The following is a 20,023-nucleotide window of genomic DNA, read 5'->3' as shown; positions in this document are numbered from 1 at the left end:
GGGCTTTGAAGTGAGCCATAATCATGCAAAAATTTCAGCTACTTTGAGTGCTGGAGAAGAATAAACACAAAAATGAAGGGTCATCAGAAGCTTGTTTGGTGTGCTGTTGCTCTCCAATTTTTAAGTATCCCATGCATTTTTGAGACTTGTTTATATGTCTGTCAGTATTTTTAGTGGCCATTGTGTATTCTTTTTCCTTAACTTATTCAATTCTACCTTTCTTACAGATTTTTGGTGGAAGTTTTTTGTGATTTTTTTTTTCCCCAGCCTGGGGGGAAAATTAAGGTTTCCCCTGGCTTCGCAGCAGAGTACACTTGTAACCACATTTTACTTTTCTCCAAACCAGGTGCAGCTATGATGGCATGGAGGACAAGCGGATCATGGGCATGCAGCTGGACAAGCCCAGCAGCGCCCTGTACGTTGCCTTCTCCACCTGTGTCATCAAGGTTCCCCTGGGGCGCTGCGAGCGCCACGGCAAGTGCAAAAAGTATGTGTCCTGTGGGGGCTGTCAGAGGCCTGGGCAGTGGGGAAGCTGGAGTACTCACAAATGCCACCTTGTGCTCTTCTCTCCCAAGGGCCTGCATAGCATCCAGGGACCCGTACTGCGGATGGGTGAAGGAGAGCGGGGTGTGCATGCAGTTGTTCCTTGGCTCCAAGTGAGTAAGAGCTCTGGCTGGATGGACTGTGGAGCTCTGGCAGTGGTGCCAGGCAGTCTTGGGCAAAGCTATTTGAAACACGAGGCTTTTAGAGAGGGAAAAATGTGGGAAGTGTTTGTTCCTACCTTATTTGCATTCACCTCTGAAATGTCTCACAAATTTTTTTTGACGTGAACAGTCAGCTGATTGGTAACTGCTGAAAGAGGAGGAAGAAGAAAATGAAAGAGCTGTATTAAGGTCCACATATTATTGCAAGGAGTGAATTGGATGGATATGTCTGGGCCAGCCTACACTGGAGCCATCACAGCTGATTAAAGAGGCAATAGAATCCAAATTAAATTACTGAAGTAATTTGTCCACTGAAAACAAAAACAGTCCTTCTAATTTACTGTGCATTACTAAGAGGAGTAACAGAGCACAGTAAGGGCTTAAAACAGATTAAGAGAAGTGCTGGATCTCCCCTTGCTTAACAGTAGAATTTAATTATTTTATGATAATGAAAGTCTGTGAAGGTTACAGGGAGCAAACCCACTTCCGAGCTCACATTTCTTGGCCAATTGCTTCTGACATACCACACAACTGCCCACTCTGAGCCATACAGCTATAAACCCTCATGGTAGTAGTGGAAGCATAGCACAGACATCACAAAGCCTTGATATCCCTACCTCTGACACCACTTAACCCTGCTTGTCTACAGGTCTTCAGTATATAAGGAGCAAGATACAATCCCTGTGCTCCTGTCTTGTTCTTAATTTGCTGATTTCCCCCATCTGCTGGGGATGCTGCAGCTGTATGTGTCTGTATATGCTTGACTACAAAAGTGTAGGCTGTTTCTGATTTGACATGTGGCAGGATAGTGTTAAAATGAACCTGTGTCCATATCAGGTTTTTCATCACTCCAAAAGTGCTTGAGACTTCTTCAACTTCCATTGGAGTTGTAGGGAACTTTCATACCTCACTCTTAAAAGCAGCTCCCACTTTCATCAACAGATCCATCAAGACAGAGGCTGTACAGCTTCCAGTGACGAAGTCCAAAAGTGAGCAAGACAGCTCATTTTCTGTCCTGTGCTTAGGAAGGTGGTCCAGATCAGCTGTGAAGATATCTGTGAAGTTCTAAGCTAGCCAACAGGAGGCAGCGATGTTAGATGCCCTCCTGGAGTAGGTGAAGAGGAGCAGGTGTTCTAAGAACACAGTTAGAATGAGTTGTCTGCAAGGGTAATTATGCCTCAAGGGCAGAATCCTAGTATAGACAAGGGTTTGTATTTGGAAGTTTTCCAAGGTTCTTGACATCCACCTTTGACCACACAGGAAGTTGGAAGAACAGCTTCAGTAGTTATCAGAAAATCACAGAGAGAGTTTGGGAGCATGAGCTGAGCACATCAGCTAGAAAAGCATGTGAGTGTTTGTCAGTAGAGCCCCCTGAGCTGAAGGGAATACCTTTGGTGGGATGGACCTTATGCCTTACAGCCTCATCCAATGCTGTACCTAAGTGATTGCTGAAATGCAGGTTTCTTCCTCAAGCACAGGAGCTGTCCAGTGGGTTGGCTTCCTTCCCACACCAAATGCACTCAATCTACTCTGTGCACAGGTTAAGGTAGGGTTACAGTTGCTTCTGATAATATCATGTATTTAACAGTTTAAAAAATGCAGGTCTTCCCTTGGTAAATTGGCATGCAGTGGATTTTTTAAAAATTAATAATATAAAGTATCATCAGAAGCCAAGAAATCATTAAGCATTGATGAATAGTTCAAATGTGTACGTTGTGGTTTTTCAGCCTTTGTGTGGAATTTCCAAAGAAGTAGCCAGTTTCACAGCAGGGATTTCTTTCAACTGAACATGCAATAATTTCTTTCTGGTTATGTCTATGACTGTTGTTATTAATACTGTTTTGTTTCTTTCTATTATTTAGACTGGCATTTGAACAGGACATAGAACGTGGCAATACAGATGGCCTGGGTGATTGCCAAAGTAAGCAAAGCTTTTACCTCTATTTACCATGTGTCACAGTATCCTTCTGAATGCCTCAAATCACCATTACCTGTCAGACACTCTTTTGTAGCAACATAATCCACAGCAGGGACAGCAATGTAGCTAATGATGCAGGTTCAGAATAAAAACAGTTGTTTAGATGTGTTTGAGGAAAATAGCCCAGTTCATGTGAGTTATAGGAACACTGGACTTCAGAGTGGTTGCATAATGAGAAAAGCTCAGATCTAGGGGATATTGATTACAATGGCATAATGAATTGAGTTCATTGTCTTTATTAGCCCTGGTGGTTGGGTTGTTTATGTAAATGTACAGAAGTGGCTTAGTTTCTTGGTGTAGTCTGTGACTTGGACTACATTCCCCTGCAGCACAGTGAGACAGTGAAATATATCGTCAGTTTTGGACCTGGATCAAGAAATAACAATTGCTTAGTTTGTGAATCTTCAGGAATTTTACAGTCTGGACAACTTCACAGTATTAAGGGTCAGGTACTATTGGCAGTGCCTAAGAAATTTTAATGGTAAACCTTAAGTACTGACAGTGTGAGCTGGAAGCTTAAACATGGTCTTTAAACATTTACAGTTTTGTACTGAAATGTTTTAAAGTGCGTAGCTTGCACTGCATGCAAAGAAACCTTGCCTGCTGATTTCTGAGCCTTCAGGAATACCAACATCTGTGTTCTTGTTCCAAATGTTCTCACCAAGGTTGGTTTGATTCTGAGCTCCAAATATTATTTATAAACCTCATGAAATCAACACTCCTTTTCAGTGTAATTCACACTGATGCCGCAAAACTGATGAAGCTGAGGAATCAATGTACTGTGAGAGAGTAATTACATCTGCAATACAGAGAAAAATGACAGAGGGCTAGACTGTGCCGTGGGACATAGTGCAGTCCAGCTGCTCTGGAGAAAGCCAGAGCCTTCTCATGCCTTGTGCATCCTTATTCAAGAGCCATTAGTTACTCTGATCACTGTGCTTGAAGGAGTCCAGGGATTTCAGCCTCTGTCCAAAGATAGGGTAATACAGCTGTTGCAAAGATTTTTGAAGGAGGTGTACACCTATGCTTCCCCTCTGTTCCCTTGTAAAATGGGTTAGCACCAAAATCAGGCCAGTTCCCAGCTGATGTATCTTTTCCCCTTTTTCAGCCAGTTCTGCTTTCCTTGGCAAATAGGTTAGGCAGGAGTGGAGTGTACCTGGTGTCAGTTACATATAAAAGGAGGGTAGGAAATTATTCAGGAACAGCACATTGTGCTCATGGAGAAAGATCTGCTTCTGTGCAGAGAAAAACAAAGCTCATGCCCTGCTTAAATCCCTCTTTAGCCCTGAATGATGAATTGAACCTTGACACTGCACAAGGGTAGATTTCATTCCCTGTTAATGCAGCTGATTTTATTACTTCATGTGATCTTGGGTCACCTGAGTTTTGTCCTCATTGACTCACATTGCTGGCTGCATCCCCTGCAATGCTTTGCCTTCAACTAGGATTTGCAAAGAATGCAGGACACTAGCTCTAGACCTGTCTCTCTACCTCCTGTACAGAGCTGGTCATAAGCAGTTTCAAAGCACTTTCAAAATTTTCAAATTATTTTTGGATCTGTCTGAATAGTAGTTTTGCCTGAGTCCTTAGTGTACAAATCACATGCTTATAAATATCAGCTGAAACATTAATGTTTTTTAGCAGCAAACTTACTTGTAAGAAAATACAAGATAGAAATAATGATTTTTCCCCTGTTATTTGTCTTTCAGATTCCTTCGTAGCCCTGAATGGTAAGGAAGTTCTTCGTTTTGGTATTTCTTGACAGCAAATCCATTTTGGAGGAATCACTTTTAACTAAACTTTTAAATATTTTCATACTTTTGTTATATTTAATGTTTCTTCCCAATTTATTTTTGTTCATAGACATTTCAACTGCTTCACCTGATCATGAAATGTCTTACTACACAGTGTATGGTCAGTTTATGAGTGTTTTAAAAAATTCTCCCCAAATCCTTGTGTTAGCTAATAGTTCCTGTACTCAAATAGTTGTTACCTTATTTTACTTGTCTTGTCTTGTCATGGTTTTGAGGGCCCTATTCACTAATCACAGCTAGGATTAAGTCATGTCTTTTGATTTTCAATCCCTCTTTTCTTGTCTTCCCTCAAAACTGTCTCCATTGAGTTGAAGTCAGATATGGCCTATTTTAATGGCATGCCAGCAGACATGATTAAGAGCACACTTCATCTGAACACTTGAAGAAACACTTGGTTACAGTGGTGCATCTTGTCTGTTCACCAGGACAAACAAGACAGTAGCTCACATCCCTCTCATGAGCTGTCCAGGCTGGTGTCATTACTGCTACAGCAGCCAGTCAGAGATACCTTAGGGAAAGCAGAGCTATCCCTGGGTTACAGAAAGATCTCTCATAAAGAAAATTAGCTTTTTACCCATGTCTTTTGAGCCTGGGCTATGCCTCAATTCCTAAAGGTTCTTGTCACTTCTAGGGTGAGTCATTTATGTTGTCCATTCAAATTTATATAGCAAATTAAATGGCCTGAACTGAAGAGGATCATTTCTGCAAGCCTAGAGTAGCAGGTTCCCATGAGGCAGCTGTTAATCTGTGCTCATAGTGCTTTCTGCCACTTTGTTCTGCATATTTCTGCATATTATGCTGGTTCTTGGAGTGAGGAATAAATGTCTTCATGAGGAGTCACCGCAGAATAAATAATTACTTTAAATTCAAACCTAGACATATATTGCAATAGCTTTTCTTATAGACATCCTGAAGAAAGACAAGTACTCACAAGCCTAAGAGGATGTGTGGTATTGCTGCCAGTGAAGTCAATGGCAGAATTCTACATGGGGTGGGAGCTTCCTTGTGAGGTCGCTTTGAGGCTGCATGAGACCAGCAGTTCATTAGGGCTAGATCAAATTCACCAAACGTTTGGCTGAACACAGCAAGAGGTATGTTAATGGGAAGTTGTGATGAACTTTTAATTGATCCTTTCATCTTGTGCCTGTAGAGTATGTTGGTATAAAACTGAACCAATGAGAGCTCAGTACAGCAGAGTATAAATAACTGGAGGCACAGTAATGCTGTTCAACATTTGTAAAAATAAAATCAAATTTCCCCTACTGTTTATTACCAGGAAATTAAAAATGTGCAGGTGAAACTTATTTGAAAGTATGGTAATGAAAACCAGTGAAGGGAATGTGCAAAATCAAAGACATGTTGAGACTTTCTAATATATGGAAGACTCACAGTTTCATCTGCTTATACAATTTATACTTTCTTTCATTTTGAAATTGATGTTTTTCCAATGCACAGAGCAGTAATTAAAGTAGAGTAAAAATAAAATCCATACTGCTGAATGTAAAGTTTAAGAAAGGTGTTTTGGCATAGTGCTGATGTGGCAGAAATGTTCTAGATTTGCTGCTTCTAGATTAATTCCATGGTCTGAAGAGTGATAGCTGTGGAACCGTGGTTCTGGATCTTGCCAGCCAACTTTAGTAAAAACTGATATTTTGATCTAACCAAGAAAGCAGAGAAGTGTTTCAAGTGACCAGCAGAATGAAAAAAGCTGAAGTCCAAGGGAGTACAGTTAACAAAAGAGAGTACATTTTACTGTCCAGGCATGTCAAGCTCAAAGACACACTCCATAATTGAACCCAGCTTTTAAAGTAGGACCTTACAGACAGTTGCAATGGAAACATGCTAACCAGCATTAACATGGGTTTCCATTCATATCTGGTATTTTACAGCTTATTTCATTGACCCCTTTCAGGTACATCCTGATAATGTGGTCTTTATGCAAGTTAGCTCCTTCTTTTATTGATTTAGTTAAAATACCTCTTTTGATATTTTTGCAATTGGGCTTTCTTTTCACCTACCACTAGTCACCTCTATTGATCTTCCACATCAGGGGTGCAAAAATTCTAGGATGTAGTAGTAAACCAGTCTTGGTAAATATGTTCATGTTTGCCAGCTGTAGTGAATGGTCTGAGTAATTTTGTATCTTGGAAAAAACAAAAAAAAATTATGAATGATCTATTTTGATGTTACAGAGAACGTTTTAATGCAGAGGTAAATGGTATGTCGTAATAGATTAAGTCTCAGAACACTGGTATCAGAGTGCTAAGCAAGGGACTGCTCAGTGGGCTAAATATACCCAAAGTCATCTGAAGCTCCAAAAGAAGTCATAAGGCCTGATTCTCTTCCTTTATGCCACTACAAATCATCCTCCTTCAACAGACTTACTGACAATCTGTAGCAGTGTGAATGAAAGGAGAACAAAGCCCTTAATCCTTGTATTCTTGGCACCAGCCTCCTCCTGAGTTTGGCACATGGGCTGTCTTCCTAGGACAGTCTCACATTATCAGTTGCAAACAAGCAAAGTGCAAAGTCCATGCAGGTGACTCAAGTGACACTCAAGGAGAGGATGGCAGACTGAAGGTCTGGATGCAGAAAGAGAGAAATTATGCAGGAGCCACATATTTAAACAAGGATATTAAGTTAGATCACTCTGCAAAAGTCTAGGAAGCTTAAATTACCTTTGGAAACATCAATTCTTAGTGAATTGGGCCCTTATATTATCCCCTAGCCATAGTCCTTTCTCCCTCTATAGTATTGATTTAACTTTTCCTCTGATTGTCTAATTAGGTTGCTATAGCTGTTAATAGGATAGCGTGCAAATATTTTAACCTCTGAGATTCTAATGACGTGTGCATATTATACCAACTATCAAATACTGATAGGATTGAATCTGCCTTTGTTTTAAACCTGAAAAAAACCTCTTTACATCTTACAAGTATACTTCAGAACAAGCTACAGTTACAGAAGTACAGCCTTTCTGAATCATTATCTGTGCTTGAAGACACTTAAGTGCTTCTACTCTGTCTCTGTTACTTGATTACAGCACTCCAAATGAAAAATTTTTGCAAATAATGGAAGCACCTAAACCAGATTTTTTAAAGTGTGTCTATTTGATTTTTACAGTTTTTCTTTAAACAAAGACATTTGAAAAGCACTATGTATACAGTTATTCAGATGGTTTGTTTTAAAACAAAGGCAGAATTATTTTCGAGATGTTTTTGTATTAACCATTATTAACACAGAGGTACTGGACACATCTCAGATGTGCTAAAGCCTCATTAAATTTCAACAGTTTATTTGTAAGTCAGAGTGGTAAAAAATGGTGTAATGGGAAAAAAGGCCCACTGTATGGTGCAAGCTATATAGTGCATTGTAAAGACTTGATAATGGCTGTGTTTGAGAGGGTCAGGACTGGGTTGCCTGCCACTTCAGTTTTTTCTCTGTTTATGAGAGAAACTTAAGTAGCTCATACACTTGTGGTGCCACTCTGCTCAGAGGTGAAATTCAGCCAGTGGGACTGGCCATTCAGGCACTTACAGGACACTGTGATACTGCTTTTAGGAGCAGCATCACTGCCTAGTAGTAAATGTTTGCAAAATACAGCTCTAACACAGCTAGGACAGGCTATTAAAGTTTACTCTGAGCCTGCCCTGCTTCCTCAAAATCAAATGGAAGAAAGTTTGTCTCAATCAGCTGTGTAAGCTTCCTTCTAAATGTATACTAGACTAATACATTAGTAACAGAGAGAATATACTGATTCCTTTTTGTGTGGAACCTCTCTCTACCACGTGAACATCTGGTACACATTAATATATTTACAAAGCCTTAGCTTTCCATTACCAGGAAGTTCTCTGCGTATTGGCAACATATGGTTCAAGAAATTTACTTTTTTTCTCCAGAAAATGTGTCCCTTAGACATATACTTCCTCTAGATTTCTGTATTATGAAATGCTTTTCTCTAACCATACTTATAGGTTTTCCTTAGAATTCCTCCTTTAAGCACACTTAAAAGCACAAGTGTCTGGAAAGAGATATGGGCGTATAAATGCATATCAAACACAGGCATAAAATATGATTGCAACTTGGCAAGATTTTCTCTTTTCCTCCTTATCAAGCAATGACTAATTGCTTTCTTATCTTGAGTGCAGCACTATGTGTAAGCTGACCAAATACTGTACACATTCTGTTGCTGCTGAGTGGGGTATAAACTTGAAGACTGGAACTCTATGAATGCTTGCACTGTGGTTTAATCTTTAGGGAAAAGAAAGCATGAAAAAATCCATAATTTCTATTCTCTAGCCTGTTCTCTGCCCTGTTATTTGTCTTGTTCCTTGGGGATGACCACAGGAGTTGACAAGCATAAAATAGTGTTGGAGTGAATGCTTTCAGGATCCAGCATATTCTTGCTTCAAGAGGGCATGTGTTTGTAATTGCTGACCTCTACCTGTCCCTTTGGACACAAACAGTCCTGCTGCAGGACTTCTGTGGAGCAGGCAGCACATTTGGATTGGATTTCAAATGGAGTCCTCTATCTGTGTGTCACCAATGTTCCTAGCCATGATGGGGCTTAGGGCAACCTTTTAAAAGAGGATAACATTTGGCTTCTCTGTTCTATTTGGGCAACATTCAAAACTCTGTCTTAACAAAAACACAGCATTAAATTTGCTGTTTTAAAGAAAGATAGCTGGGAGAAAACACACTTTCTACCATGAGAGGGTAAAAAATAATCCACTGCCCTTGTCAGTATAAAACCTTCAGACTGACAGGCAGAGCTAAATTGTGTTAACAATTAGCTGTAGTTGAAGGTTGGTTTCATGGTGAGAACACTAAATTTAACCAATTTTCCTTTCTTAGCATACAAGTTAATGAGGTTCATTGTGGCCACATCCTATGCAAAACATAGTCCAAAGTGCTCCCATATATAATTTAATTCAGTAAATCAAAAGGACTCCTCAAAAACTTACAGAGGAGCACAGACTTTTTTTTACTCTGAAGTCATTAATATTCAACAGGACTTCTTTAAATCATAATGGCATCTTAATAGAAGCTGCAGCATTTTGCTGGCTTCATCAGTAATTCAACACCATGAAGCTGGTGAAAGGGCTGGGTAAAAAGAAGCATGTGTGTGCATCCAAAAGCTTGGGGACATTGGTGGCCAATATTTAGATTTTTGATTTTTGGAGCAGAATTGAGTTCATCTAGGTTCATCATCTCTCTCTAGATTTCTGAGAGCTGGGGCTTTATGGCTGTAGAAGCAATTTAAAACAGCATTTTGGAGACACAGCTTTCAAAAGCTTTGTGCTTATCCAGAAGCTGTTTAAAATAAACTACAGAAGCACAGGCTCTACCTATCCATCTCTGTGCCTTCTCTGTGAGGCTTAAATTTCAGCTCCTTGTGTTGATCTGTCTCTGCCCCAGTGAATCTCAAATTATTTTTCTGAGCAGTGAAGCAAGATCAAGGAAAGGAGCAGGGAGAGGGTCCCTGCTAGGGCAGCCTGTAGCCTGGTGATTGGACTCCTTTCCAACTAAGTTTCATCTAAGGAAGGAAAATTAATTTGCTGGGTTGTTCAAAAGGAGATGGGAGAAAGGAGGGCTGCTGTCAGTCTGTCTAGTGTTATCTGACGAAAAATGTTATATGCCATTCTGTCTGTGAACAATCCAATTCTGTTAGTTTGTGCTTGGAGCATGTGTCAAAAATCCTTTTTTTAATGGGCTCTTTAAGAAAAGTAAGGGAATATAGTTACTCCACATCAAATCAAGGAGACCCAGAACTCCTTGAATCCTGATGAAAATAACTCACTTTTTCACATGTGCCAAAAGGAAACTTTCAGAATGGTTTTGGGGTGAAAATGTTGCAATGTGAATGGTATTTGGTGCACTCTCCCCAAAGCAGCTGAGCCACTGTAAAGTCCACGTGGAAGCTGTCTTTCAGAGACAGTAGACTCCAAACATCTCAAACATTTTATGTGCTGATTTACTTTTCAGATCCAGCTGCAAAGAGTGTATGAGTCTATAAACATGCCTCTGTCCTATCCAAACAACCTTTCAAATTGTGGTGTATTTCCATTGGGGCAAGTTCTGTGAATGTGGTGTTTCTTGGGGTGTATATGCTATGTGAGAAGTGGGTCTGTCTTGTTCAGGGCAACAATAACAACATCTAGAGCGTTTGTAATGGAATAAAGGCATGTGTGACCTCAGTCTCAGCTGCTGGAATTATGGGTTCTTGGGCAGATCCACGCAGTGAGGCATTCTCTGCACTGCCACTCTGAACAGAAATGGTGTTTGGACTTGTGCTTATTCCAGAGCCATTTTGTTTGGGCCATCAGCTCAGACAGGACCAATAGTGATGGTGCAAGCAGGTGTGAACAGCAGACCCAGGACATTTCCCATCTGGAGAGGAATGCCGCAGTGTGAGCACACTGGTATTAGGCAGTCCTTCATTCCCCTGGGGGCATGAGGTAGAATGCCTCACTATTTTGTTGTAGTTCTGGCATCCCCATCCAGTTTCAGCCATTCTGGGCATTGTTCTGTTTAACACTGATTTTTTAATTTGTTTTTTGACTGAGCCAGTATCAGAAAGCATGGGCTGACACTTCAGTTTCAGTCAGGCACGTGTACTGAATCCAGCCAAAGGATGCTTGACTCAGATGAAGTGCCCTTACTCTCTTTCATACACATATAATTCTCTTGAGAAGCACAGAACTGCCAGCTCAGTGGCTACACCTTTTAGCACCCTGATCCGGAAGGTTCAAGTCCCCTCTTCCTCTGGAGTCATGTTTTGAAGGACTTTTGAAACATTGCTCAGCCTAAGACAAGACGTTCACCCGTCACAGAAGCAAAGCAGTGCATACATCCATGAGCATGGGGAGGTAGTGTGGTAAGTGACTAATGAGACTTGTCTTCCCTTACCTGTATTTATAATGTAAACAGGACACTCCAGTTCCCTAGTCCCAAGCACCACCACTTCTGACTCTCGCGCTCGACAGGGTTATGATGCTAGGGGACGCATGCTGGATTGGAAGGATCCGCTTGGTTCATCTGAAAATACAGATCCATATGTGGCAGTTTCATCCCATAATCATCAAGACAAGAAGGGTAAGGCCTTGGAAATGGCATCCTGTAGTGAGGAGGGAGGGGGAGGAGGACTAAAGTGTAACTGCTTCCAGCTGGCTCAGAGTTACATGTAATGAATCTCCCATGCTATAACTAAAAGCTTATCATAAAGTCTGAAACTAAACAGCTAATCTTAGACTCAGTCCTAGATAATTCACTGCCTGAGGAAACCACACAAAACAAACAGAAGTGTATGCCTTTATAGAAAGTTCTGTGCATTTGTATGGGAAGGAGGGAAACGGGGGGATTTAACTCTCTTTAAATTTGATCTACCCTGTTCTCTGACAAAGCAAGATCCATGGTTTCCTATTGTTCTTGAGGATGCATTCTTATATTGCCTTTCTCTGAATTCCCAAGGCAACACAACAGTTCTCAGCTAATTTCACATTATTTCCTCTGTCAGCAACCATAGAAGCATAGAGTCATGAAGTACTTGGATTTGGAAGGTACCTTAAAGATCATCTTGTTCCAGCTCCCCCTGCAACATGACCAGGAACACTTTCCACTTGACCAGGTTGTTCCAAGCCCCATTGAACCTGGCCTTGACCAGTTTCAGGAATGGGCCATCAACAGCTTCTCTGGGCAACCTGTCACAGTGCTTCTCCACCCACCCTCAGAGTCAAGAATTTCTTCCTTCAATCTAATTTAAACCTGCCCCCTTTCAGTTTGAAGCCATCTACCTTGTCCTATCACGACATGCCCTTGGAAATATGCCCTGTCCAGCTCTTATATATCCCCCTCTAGGTACTGGAAGGCTGCTATAATATCTTCCCAGAACATTCTCTTCCTCTTGCTGAACAGCCCCAGCTCTCTCAGCCTGTCTTCATAAGGGTGGTTCTCCAGCCCTCTGATCATCTTTGTGGCCCATGCTCTTCCTTTGCTGGGGACTCCAGAATTGGACACAGCACTCCAGGTGGTGTCTCACATGAGCAGAGCAGAGGGGCAAAATCCTCTGTCTTGCCCTGCTGGCCATGCTGCTTTGGATGCAGTCCAGTAGACATTTGGCTTTCTGGGCTGTGAGTTGCCCTGACTCAGGTAATTTGCATTTGGCCTTGTTAAACCTCAGGGTTCCCATGGCCTGCTTCTCAGTCTTGTCCAAGTCCCTCTGGATGGCATCCCATCCTTCAGGTGCATCAGTCACACAACACAGCTTGATGTCATCTGCAAACTTGCTGAAGGCTCACTCAATGCCACTATGTCATTAATGAAAACATTGGTCCCAAAACAGACTCCTGAAGAGCACCACTTGTCACTGATCTCCATTCAGACCTCAAGCCATTGACCACTATCCTCTGAATAAGGCTGTCCAGTGAATTCCTTATCCATTAAATTGTCCACCCATTAAATCCATCTCTCCAATTTAAAGAGAAGCATGTTGTGGGGGACCCTGACAAAGGCCTTACAAAAGTCCAGATAAATGACATAAGTAGCTCTTTCCTTGTCCATTGATGGAGTCTCTCCACCAGGTTGGTCAGACAACACTTTCCCTTGGTGTAGCCATGCTGGCTGTCTTGAACAGCTCCCTGTCCTCCATGTGCCTTAGCAGAGTTTCTAGAAAGATATATTCTGTGATATTCCCAGGCACAGAGATAATGGGACTGACGACAAGTTGTTAGTTCCTTCTTTCTACCCTTTTTTAAGATGGGTACAATTTCCTTATTTCCAGTCACCTGACAGCTGCATTTTTCAAATATCATGGACAGTGGCTTGGTAATTAAATCAGCCAGTTCCTGAGACTCTGGGATATATCTCATAACATTTTTGATAGACTTAGGTATGTTCAGGTTCTTCAAGTGTTCCCAAACCTGATTTTCTCCTACAGTGGGAGGGACTTTGCTCCCCCAGGTCCTGTCTTGTGGATCAAACACTCAAGAGGTATGGGAAGAGAGGTTGCAAGAGAAGACTGAGGCAAAATTGTTGAGTGCCTCAGACTTTTCCTGATGCCAGCCTTGCTTACCAGATGGAGTACCCCTTCTTCTGCCTTCCTTTTCTAGTTGACATACCTGTAGAAGCCCTTCTTGGCATCCCTTGCCCAGTTCAGCTCCAACTACACCCTGACCATCCTGACCCCATCCATACACAACTAGACTGTGTTCTGATACTCTTTCCATGATAGCTGTCCCTTCTTCCACTGCCTGTGCATTTCATTTTTGCTCTTTAGTTCAGCTAGCAGGTCCCAATACAGCCATCCAGTCTCTTGTCTTTCTTGTCCAATTTCTTTCATCTGGGTTTCTCTAGACCTTCTCTCTTGGGAGATATCCTTAAAGATCTGCCAGCTCTGTTCTGCTCCCATGTCTTTGAGGGCAGTTTCCCTGGGGCTCCTACTGACCTTCTTGAAGAGCTGAAAGTTTGCTCTTCTAAAGTGCAGAGTCCTGGCTTTACTCTTTGCCTGACCCACATGCCTGAGAACTATGAACTCCACCAGTGCATAATCACTGCAGCCCAGGCTGTTGCCAGTCACGACATGGCCAATCTGTTCTCTTGAGCTGGTGACCATCAGGTCCAGTATCCCAAGACAGATAAGGAAAGCCTGCTCTAGTTTAACCATTTAAGTAAAACTGAGAGTAGTTCTAATCACTGGGCCTCAGTCCCACTGTCTTCAGTGAGACCTGAGCAAAAAATTCCTTCATTACTGTGGTCATTAGTATACATTAAATGACGCGTAAATGACTGCTCATGGAGAGGTTCTATCTTTTGTTTTTCACACACCAAAAGGTTGGGATTTAGGTGTCATTTCACAGTGTTCAGACTAGTGCTGAAGCACACGGGCCTAATACAAATACTGTCCTTTGGCCTCCACTCTCCCTTTGCCATACACACAGAGAATTTGGCAGAGAATTGTCAAAATTTGCTGCTTGAACACAGAGAAGAAGAACCTTTTCTCCTGTGTAGAGATGGTGGTGCCCCTCATGGCATCTTGACCCTCATCATTCTTTCAGCCCCTTTTGATCTGTATCTCATAGACTTTAAAATGGTTCCTTTTAAACAGGGAAGTAAGGTTCAAATATCTCCACTGCCTAGAGAGATCTGAAACCTTGTTACTCTTCTCCAGGGTGTTCTTAGATCTCTTCTTTCAATCTCTGTTCTGTTAAAGATGTTTTTCTCTGTGTGGTCTAATTAAATACTCAGTGTGTCAGAAGGAGGATGAGTATGAGAAAACTCACTTGCTGAGTGGTTAGGGCACTCACCAGGGGCAGGAGCACATGTGTTCAGTTCTTTCTGCTATGAATACTTGATAAAAAAAACACTTAAAATATTAATTGAAATGTGGATTCTAGTCTCTATTGTTCATGCATTTAATATGCAAAACTCATTAGACAAAAGCATCAGCTGTTCCTTGAGAACCTATTGGCATGCCAGACCTGATGCTTTGCATTGTCTGCCCAAACTAGTAGGTTACTAGTTTCCACTATTCTTTCCCCTCCATCTGAATGGATGAATCTTGAATTCTCACTCACTGAATCCTGAATTCTCTGCATTGGTTGTGAAGGCTTTCAGCAATGAGTGATGAGCACATTAACATCACAGAAGTCTTCAGCAGAGCTAAATGAACAGCTGCTGGTGGTCTGAACCCAGACTGTGACCTCAGTGCCTGTTATTCATAACAGCCTCAGATGCACAATGCCTCCCATAGCCCAGGGATATCCAGGGTTTCTCACTGAATTCCCCAGGATTGACCTCAAAGAGCCTTCACAGTTCCTTACCATAAAGGCAATGGGCATCACCTGGCTGCCCCAGCAGAGATGAAGCCTTAAGCACTTTTCCAGTTGAGGAGGTTGGTCAAATTAGGCAGGAGATACAGCAAAATTTCTTGAGATACCATGGAAAATATTAATCTAGTAGCCTTGGCTTTTAGGCTTATTTGCAGGAAATTTAGTATGAAGATTTGAATTCCCATAGGCAGAGGATGTAAACTTGTCCCCCACCTCACAGCTAATTAGCTCTTCCTAGAGAAAAAGTGAAAAACTACCCCTTTTTGAACAATTTCTTTGTAGAGCTTAATCATGTAGACGTTCTGGGAGAGTAACTGCAAAATCTAAACCAAAAAAGTGAATTTCTAGAACCTGATAAGTCTTACCTGTGTGTTAAGCATGGAGTCTCATTGAACCCTGCAATCCTGGGGGCTGCTGAGCCTTGGCAGAGGAAGAATTTCAGGTGGCTGCAATACTCAAACTCAAAGCCATAATTTCAGGTACAAGGGAGTTACAGTACTGGAGATGAAACCTCACACTCCTAATTCTAGTTTAAGATCAGCTTGAGATATCATCTTCATTTTTTAATTCCTTGTCCCTTGCTCTTCAGTTGTAGAAAGGCAGTTGAGAAAAAACTTAGGTAGCAGAGGGAAAGCAGATAAACCTGCATGCCTTCCTTAAGATGGCATATGATTTACCTAGCATGCCTCTTTCCTCTCAACAATGTCAATGATAAAATTAGGATCTTTTCTTTCTTTGTCCAATCTGTTGGTAACACCTGTTATACAAAATACTTGAGGCAGGAGGACATTTCTTAGAAAATCCAGTGTTCCCACTTCTGAAAAGTGGTATCTTTCTCTTCATCCATGGAAGGAAGGCAGGAAGGCAGGCAGGAAGGAAACCACTAAAAGTTGAAGATATGCCCCTTTCTGTACCCAGAGGAATGCAGAGATGTGCATGCAACTTAATAGCACTGTTGGTTCTGTGTGGGTCCCTGCTTCACAAGTCTTCTGAAAAGCAATGCTTAATAGATGGAAAACTAGCACTTAAAAGCAACTTGTATGCCCACTAGCAGCTTTCAGAAGAGCAAGCAGCAAAAATATTAATTCATGTATAGCTATTGGATTCTAAACACTTTTGCTTCAATTCCATGACTGATGAAGTGGCTTACATTCAATGCATCCGTCCTCAGGGAGTGATGGTTGCTAAAGAGCCTTATAAGCACTTCACAGGGTCATTTAAATACTGTGCATCCCTTGGTGCCTAATTATGAATATTGACAAAGCTGGAAGCAGTCTACACCCATCAAAACAATGGTGGCAGAGGTGACCACATGCTTGTTTACCATTACCATCCAGTTGTGTGTTGTTACTCCTTGCCTTGCCCAGTCAGAGCCAGCTGGCTCCAAAATTCTATTTATTTGTTGTTGCAAAAGGGCAAAGGAAAGAGTTCTTACACAAAATTAAATCAAGAAATGTTACCCTTACAATCCTTTTATCAAGATTTTGTTTCCACTTTTGCTGTGATTTCTTTTGCTTTCACAAATTCACAAAGAAAATTTTATTTTTTTAATATTTTCCCCTTGTTTTGCAAGGTGCTTTGTGTTTGCCTTCATTGATTGTGTCTATTTCTTTGAGCAGTTTTTTTTTTTTCTGTGCTCACAAATGGCTCCTTACTGATTGTACTAATTGTATAGAATCCACTCGCTGTTCTCTTTACTCTAACACGGTTGCTTTGATGATGTCACATCCATCCATATGCTTCACTCGTAATTCAGTGCAGGCATCTTGGAGGATATCTGTGGGGGTGTGAAGACGGGATTCTTTAAAAAGGTTGACTCATGGGAATGTGACATTTGTGTGCCACAGCTTTAGTAGCTAAATATACTCTGGGACTGTTGTTTCTGAGCTACATCAACATTTATTGCCAAGGTAAAAACATGTAGTCCAACCCATAGAGTGGGAATTGTGTACTGCCATCCCATTGGCATTTTCATTTTGGCCATTAAGGAATCTGCCCTTTCTATTGCAGATTTTAAAAAAAAAAAAAAAAAAAGGCTCTGATTGGGCAAATTACAACCCTCTTTCCTATTCTCCTCCCATCTTCTCAGAAAACAAAATCAAATCAAACAAAAAAATGCCCAAAAGAACAGCACGTTCTAGAGTATGTTTGTATTTTGTTTTCTTTCTTGATGTGTTTTAGTGTTAATTTAATTGTGTGTTTCTCACCTTTGTTGAAGCAGTTTCCCTGCCCTTCCTGCCTAACCTTCCCCCCTGCTGCCATTGTACTTGGTGTTCCTCCCTCCACAGTGGGAGTCATGCAGCTCCTCCTGTGGAGCACTCCAAGGCTTTACCCTCCACACCCAGTAGTGCCATAGTGCCACCTCCCTCTGTAGCCGTCCTACTAACAAGGGGGAAGTAGTAGAAATATACACCTCTTCCATATGCCTCCATGAAGAAGCCAAAGGGATTTTCAAGAGTAACTGGCCTTGTCCCTCACTGTCCTGCTGCCTTCTCTGCTGTCTCCTGTCCTTCCTGCCTCCATACAGAAATGCCTCATGCTTTTCCAGTAATGGGTTCATCAGTGCAAATGTAGCCAACATTTTCGGTTTTCTCACTCATTCCCAAATTGCCTGAAATCTGTGCCTTTCAATCACTGCTTTGATGAATTGATTGAAAATCCAGGTTATGACTTTGTGGCTCTGATACAGCTTCTTCACAGCATTCAGGTGGAAGTGGCTGAGCTGGGCACTGAACAACAGAAGTGTAATGGTTAGCAGTCTTTAATGTTTGTATTCTTACTTGGCTCACCTCTCCTTAGGAGGAGATTGTGAGGTGGTATCTCCTTTCCTTAGCAAGCCATGTATATCCATGTAACAAAGGTAAAAAGCTGATTAGAAGTGGAATGTGAAGAACACAGTTTACAGAGTTAAGAGTTGCTGGTTTATTTGGATATCAAGAGTGCTCCTTTTGAGACAGTATCTGGTAGCACCTATTACTTTATGGATTGTATAACCTATATTATTATTATCATTATCAATAACTGCAGCTCTTCCTCTAGCACATCATTAGCAATAGTCAACTCCTCTACTTGGAGAGGTCTGTGCTCCTGGGGGGCCCAAGAGCTGTTCATTGCAAAACCTGCCTCCAGAAGATATTTCATCTTGGACACAAGTGGCAATGTTACTAAATTTTACTGTGATTATCACTACTTGAAAGATTTGCCAAGTGCTGACAAGGCTTGTCTCTGTAGACTCTGCAAATGTTCAGGCAGATTCTGCTGCAGTGAGACAAAATCATAAGAAACTTCAGGTACAGTTATGATAATGAATGTAAAGTGCTGATATAACAAGATACTTTACAAGTAGACATTAAATAAGTAGGGAAGAAAACTGGCAAAACAAAGCTTCAGACTTTTTTTTTTGCATAAATTAAACAATTAATATTCATCACAGGAGATCTGAGTTTTGCACCAGGAAGTACATTTGCAGAGTATTTTTTTACATGAAAATACTGTTATATGCTAATATGAAAGATTTAAAGAAGTTTCTAAATCAGAGAAATCAGACGAATTTATTATGTTGTTGGCATTATGTAATCAGATGAGGAAAGTAGGTATTAAAGTGGCAAAAATTTGTGAAAGCTTAGGTTTTGAGTCAGTGTTTGCAGGTCTGACTGGCAGGACTTGGACTTTTGATGTGTTGAGATGAAGCAAATATTCAGTATTTCATCAGTACCATCATCCTGACACTGTCAGAAGGAACTGATTGATCCTAAAACAAGTATAAGGCTTGTGGGAGCAGTTGCATCTAGGCAGTTCTGACTGAGTAGGATTGGGAAGAGATGTATTTGCCCAGACCATGTGCACCTGGGGGAAAACAATGCAAACACTGCTATTCTTTCCTATATCTCAAACCACTGTATGCACAAACATAAAACAATTACAAGTACTTTGCAGATCACTAAGTTTCAAATGCTGAGGAAACAATGAAGATTGAATCAGACCAGATCCTTCTTTTACTATACTTTTAAGTTTTCTGCCCAGAATCTAGTGAAAGATTGTTGAGAGAAAGGTAGTAGAGAATTTGCTCAGATTCTATCTGTTGTCCTGTAGCATGTGGCTGAGATTTGGGGTGAGAAGTGTGGTTGCTCAGAGCTGTAGTGGTTCACAAAATTATTTTACCTATACACAGGGTTTAGTCCATTTAAACCTATATAGAGTCACATCTAGGTTAAAATGTACTGACTTTTCTCATTAGGATGAAAACAGAGGTTGGTTGGATGAGTCTGTGCTAAACAAAGTTCTACAGATTTTTTTCTGAAATGTTCTTAAGTAAATTAGCATCAGCTTACTGTAAACATCCCAGTTTCCAGAGGAGGCCTTATTTATATACGGTTGCTTGGTTGAAATTTTTAAAAAAACCTATTTTTTTAGGACAAACAACTAACCCTGTATTTGCCTAAAATGCCTAAAATGAGCAATTTGTCCAGGAACTGGATGTCTCATGAACTAATCCCAGCATACCTACTGTGGAGCACTGTTTCAGCACTGTATCAGATAAACACCTGAAACATTAGCACTTGAATGGGACCACAGTTCCCAGTACAGCTTTTAGTGGCCAGATACCTGAGTCAGTAGACCAGTCTAATAACTCCCAAACGTGCCAGAAGATTGATGATCTCACCACACTGGAATCACTGATATCCTGTGACATGCACCAGG

The 20,023-nt window shown here is 41.1% G+C and overlaps 1 protein-coding gene across 1 annotated transcript in view; it reads left to right on the top strand.

Moving 5' to 3' along the window:
* Window positions 1-20,023, top strand: part of SEMA6A (semaphorin 6A) — a 55,275-nt gene that overhangs the window by 18,811 nt on the left and 16,441 nt on the right. The window contains exons 11-16 of the mRNA XM_062513877.1: window positions 347-487; window positions 576-656; window positions 2,567-2,625; window positions 4,392-4,412; window positions 4,546-4,596; window positions 11,427-11,591. Coding sequence (XP_062369861.1) covers window positions 347-487; window positions 576-656; window positions 2,567-2,625; window positions 4,392-4,412; window positions 4,546-4,596; window positions 11,427-11,591 — 518 coding nt within the window. The remainder of the gene's footprint in view (window positions 1-346; window positions 488-575; window positions 657-2,566; window positions 2,626-4,391; window positions 4,413-4,545; window positions 4,597-11,426; window positions 11,592-20,023) is intronic.

Source organism: Cinclus cinclus, chromosome Z (genome assembly GCF_963662255.1).
Source record: "Cinclus cinclus chromosome Z, bCinCin1.1, whole genome shotgun sequence".
Classification (NCBI taxonomy): Eukaryota; Metazoa; Chordata; class Aves; order Passeriformes; family Cinclidae; genus Cinclus; species Cinclus cinclus.
The sequence above is the reverse complement of the archived record's forward strand: the minus strand, read 5'-3'. Positions and strand labels throughout refer to the sequence as shown.